The sequence below is a fragment of the Mus pahari genome, chromosome 18 (assembly GCF_900095145.1).
Source record: "Mus pahari chromosome 18, PAHARI_EIJ_v1.1, whole genome shotgun sequence".
Lineage (NCBI taxonomy): Eukaryota > Metazoa > Chordata > Mammalia > Rodentia > Muridae > Mus > Mus pahari.
This window is the reverse complement of record NC_034607.1, coordinates 37866753-37871790: the sequence shown is the minus strand read 5'-3', so window position 1 is coordinate 37871790 and position 5038 is coordinate 37866753. Positions and strand designations below refer to the sequence as shown.

Sequence of the window (5038 nt, the reverse complement as noted above, 5' to 3'; positions counted from 1 at the left end):
TCTCACAAAAACAAAAACAAACTGATAATCAAGAATCAGAACCAGGGCTGGGAGTATAGCACAGTGTGGGGGTCCTGGGTTTGATACCAATGTTGTAATTAAGTTCTTAATGTCCTGTATATCGATGATGTACTTTGTACACACAAGAAGGTTTTATATTTAAACATACAAGGTGTGTACATACCACCTCTAAGGAAAAATGCAATACTTTAAATGTCTTTTAATTTCAGAATTGGTTATTCAAATTTTTCAGCCAATTTAGCCAAAGACGCTTCTTAGTTTGATCTTCCTTTCTTCGGGTGCCCTTTATGGTCCTGTTTTGGTCCTTGAATCAAGGCACTAGTCCACATGGTCCAAGTATTCAAGTCACTAAATCCTTAAAAGGTGAGTGCCCTGTCAAGTCAAAGGATAGTAATTACCTACAAGAATTTACCCTTTTTTAAATGATATAAATCTATTTAGAGAGGGCCACAGAAATTGAAGGAAAGACAACTGTTGTGTTTTCAAACTACAATTGCTACAAGAAGTCACTCCATTACTCAGATTCCTGCCCTATCCTTATCAGTTGTAGGGCAATAAGATTAAAAGACTGTTCCAACCAAACCAAGTGCAGTATGAATAGTAATCAGAAGTTCACAACTTAACTACTTTGCTAGGTCAGAACGTCAAGGTTTATAATCTGTGTGAGCCACACTCCAGTAACTAGGTTTCGTAGAACTTCTTTATCTTCACTTAAAATATGTTTTGCATTTCTGGATATAGCTTTATTATAATGTAGTGGAAACCTTAAGAGAACACCGAATAGGGCTGGTGAGATGGCTCAGTGGGTAAGAGCACCTGACTGCTCTTCCAAAGGTTCGGAGTTCAAATCCCAGCAACCACATGGTGGCTCATAACCATCCGTAAAAAGATCTGACGCCCTCTTCTGGAGTATCTGAAGACAGCTACAGTGTACTTACATATAATAAAAAAAAAAATCTTAAAAAAAAAAAAAAAAAAAAGAGAACACCGAATAAAAAATAAAGGCTTGTTTAATAGCATTTATAGTCAAATTTCGTATGCAACTGACTGCAGAATAGTGTTTGTTTTTTAAAGACAGGGTGTCACTAGGTTGCCCTGGTGTATGCCAGGTCCATCAAACTGGCCTCAAATTCAAGACTCTCTCGGGTGTGGACCCTGCCCCACATTACTTGATTTCACTGAGCCTCAAATTTATCTTTTTAGTTTTTGGAGTTGTTTGTACGTGTGTGTTTTGTTTGGGGTGGTTTTGCTTGGGTTTGGTTGGTTGGTTTTGAGATCATGTCTATCTATGTTGCTCTAGCTGTCCCGGAACTCACTATGAGGCTGGCCTCAAACTCACAGAGCTTCCTCCACCCCACCCCTGTTGTTGTCTCCCACCCCCACTAACCACTCCCCCTCAGCGGGCGAGACCCAACACACCCCCCACCCCGCCCCTGCCTCCTGAGCGCGGAAATTAAAGGCGCGTACCACAACGCCTTACTAAAACGATCACTTTGACGTTCTAATGCCATTAGTTTGGAGAAGTCAATGAACTGCTGCTCACAGAGTCTGAAATATAACGCCTGCTAATATATCTGCTGACTGCTATTTGGTGATGGAGATCTTGGTGATACCTGAGATTTTGGTTTCCCAGTGAAAGTGGGGCGTGAAGTGAGGAGACACTGTGACCGCTAGGGAACCTCAAACTCAAACTCAAACTCAAAAAAAAAAAAAAAAAAAAAAAAGGACTGCTTAGCTCAAAACTAGCGAACGGCACAATAGCGCCGAGATCCGGGAAATCATCTACACTTTAGCCCAGGGACAGGCCACCACCATCCGGGAACTGGTAACGCCTGCTTGCAGTTCCGACGCTGGGCGGCGGGAATCCACAGCACTTGAGGCAGCCTGATGATAAACATCCCTCAGGCTCTTCCACCGCCACCCTCGACAGCCTCTCCGACCGTCAGGAACCTCACGCCGCTTCATCGGCTCGGGTCCTGGCCTCCATCCCATCGGAGGCAAACCCGCGCTTTCGACTTCCAGGACGGAGCCGTATTGCTGTACGGAACTCGCCTCCAGGAGGGCTCGGGCCGCTCCGCCCCGACTGCGCTACCCGTCCTAGACGCCAGCTTCCCGGACAGGGCGGGACTCCCTGCGGGTCACCGACGCCGACGCCGGCCTGGGAGGAGCCCGGAGCGCGCTGTGCCGCTCGTGCGGACACTTCCGGCGCCGAGGGCGGGCGCTGAGCGAGCGCGCATGCGCCCTCGCCGTCGCAGTCCGGACGTCGGCGCGGGCGGAAACTTTAAAATTCAAACCGCCGTGGATTGACCGAGGCGGATGCTCTCGTTTTTGGCGGCTGTTTTCGCGGGCAGTCGTACCGTTTACTGCAAGCTGGGCGCTGGGTGTCGTTGAGAAGCTGAGCGAAGGGTAAGTCCTGAGATGGCATCAGCTCTGTCTGTGTTAAAATGGTCCGCGGCGCTGGAGCTGACTTTTGCGAGGGAGCTGGGGTGGGATCTGTCCGGCTCTGCAACGTTCGTAGCGGGAGGAGGTGATGTTATCAGGTGGGGACTGACAGGGGAAAGCGGATGGGTGAGCTGTGTTCTCGTCCTGATGCTGCATCTTAAAAGCCTGGTACGGACGTGGACTGGCAACCAGTGACATCAGGAAAGTAACATTTGGTGGAACGCAAGCCACCAAAACAAGGAGGGGTGTGGCTCCGTGCACAGCCGAGCGCGCCAAAGGGTCTGACTCTCGACCCCTAGCTCAAAACAAAACAACAGCAAGAAAATGCGATCTGTCTAACCCTCTGTGGGAGCTAGAGCCGAGTGCATATGGTGTCGGATGCTGCAGAGATGGAGACACGATCCAACGTAGACATTATTTTGATAATTTGTTTTAAAAGTGGGAGCAGCCTGTGTTGTGAACCGGTTTGTTTATCTTTGTTAAAAGGTGTGGTAGTAAATCTCCAACCCAAATAAGCCCGGGCGTGGTAGTAAATCTCCAACCCAAATAAGCCTGGGCAATGAAAACACAACTCAATTGATATGAATCCATGCTGTGCGCCGACACTGGGCAGATCTACCACTACACTACCATCATCCCCATATAAGAGACCCCTTAGAACTTCTCCAGGCCAGGTGCTTCTGCTTCTTTCTCCTCCTCCTCAGTCGTTCGTTCGTGTTCTCTCTCTCTCTCTCCCCTTTTCTCCCAAAACCTTCAGCTCCATCTTCCCCTCTTTTTTCCACTCAATCACCAGCTCTAGCCTTTATTTATAAATTAAGGTGGGAAGAAGGTTTACAGGTAATCGCCTGAGTGCTGACTCATTCCTTATTCCACGCTTCTCACTGGAGAACAGAATTAACATCAAATACAGTTAGCTCCAGGGACGTCTGCAACAGAAAGGGCGATTAGAACCAGAAAGACAGTAGTGAGTATTAACTGAGAAACAGTGGGTTAATTGTAAACCAGGTGTAGTTAAGTAATAGTGTTTGTGCACTGTGTAGTTAGAGACCGATTTTTATGCCCAGAAGTCTGGTTGTAATCCAGGGGTTGACTTGGTCAGCATCTCCGGTCTCAATGTTATGTAAAAAAATGTTTTTCATCTCTTCTGATTGGTTAATTAAGAGCTGAACAGCCAATTAGCTGGGCAGAAGACAAGAATTGGGCGGGACTCTGATCCCAGTCACAGGTCCTAAAGAGACCAGAGAAGTAATTGTGAAGAGACCGTGTGGATAGACCAGAGATGTCAGGAAGGGAACAGCCAGAAGAACACGTGCATGGACCAGGGTGAGCCAAGGCATACCTCAGATTGCAGGTAAAAGACCATGTTTCTGGGCAGTAGGCAGCCATACAGAGTTAGAAAAGCTCAGAGCCTGCCCAGCTTAGTGCCAGCAACTTGTTAGTACAAACCCCAGGTCTCTATGTCATTCACTCGGGAGCCAAAACTGGCTGAAGTGTGTTGAAGAAGCACCATGCCGTTCCTTGGGAGCAAAGGGGGAGTAAGAAAACCCCCTAAGAAGTACTTCTACACTCTTTGAAACCAAAGGAAACATTTTGAGGGAGAAGTAAAGGAACCTGAAACTTCTTGTCAGGCAGCCCACATGTTACCATGGAAATAGACACAAGAGATAGCAGTGATGTGCTCGGGGGCTTACATACAGAAATTTTGTGATCATGAATTGCTGTGTGATGCAGAAATCATACACTGTTCATTCTTGCATTGTGTTATAGGTGTCTGGTGTTTAAGTATTCAATACTTGAAGTTGCATAGGTGTTCTTTGTAAGAACTTCAGTTTACATGAACAGATATAGCATACAAGGAAACGATTGTCATAAAGAAACAAACTTAGTTGCTTTTCTACTAGAGGATAAAGATAATAATTGTTGCTTGATGAACTACTTGAATCTGGAACATTTTCCTAACACTGAAATCCTGAATTAGGTTACAAGAATGAAGCGCAGTTCAGTTTCCACCTGTGGTGCTGGCCGCCTCTCTATGCAGGAGTTAAGGTCCCTGGACCTCAATAAACCTGGCCTTCATACCCCTCAAATGTAAGTGCCTTCCCCTGTGGTTCTCAGCCGCCTGCCTTACTGTCTAGAGCAAAAAAGTGCCAGAAATGGTTAGTACAAAAGTGTAAGTGATGTCTTGGTGAATCCTGTCTCTTCCTAGTAGTACTGGATTAGGGGGTGGGGGGCAATAAAATCTAAAAGTGGATACAATGCTAGGTTTTAGCTCGTTGTCTCTCCAATTCCCAAAGTCAGATTCTTTACTGGGTGTGCTATAAAATGACTGTCAATGCTTGCTTTCCTCTTTTTCCTTTGTCATGAGCCATTTAAGTAGGCACCGTGGTATAACTCATAATTTATTAAGATGTTTCCAGCTACTAAAGATAGTAATAAAATTGAAGCAGATTTATTTGTTTTGCTGATAAGCTATAAAGTAATTTCCTCAAGTTTGGGGGCAGGTGTCCAAGGGAAAAGCTTGTTGTAGTGTCTCTCTCTCTCTCTCTCTCTCTCTCTCTCTCTCTCTCTCTCTCTC

At 46.1% G+C, this 5038-nt stretch overlaps 1 protein-coding gene across 1 annotated transcript in view; it reads left to right on the top strand.

Annotated features, from left to right (window-relative positions):
• The first annotated feature begins 2280 nt into the window (after window positions 1–2280).
• Window positions 2281–5038, top strand: part of Ndc80 (NDC80 kinetochore complex component) — a 32528-nt gene continuing 29770 nt past the window's right edge. Inside the window, exons 1-2 of the mRNA XM_021217997.1 lie at window positions 2281–2427; window positions 4442–4551. Coding sequence (XP_021073656.1) covers window positions 4451–4551 — 101 coding nt within the window. The 5' untranslated portion in view covers window positions 2281–2427; window positions 4442–4450. The remainder of the gene's footprint in view (window positions 2428–4441; window positions 4552–5038) is intronic.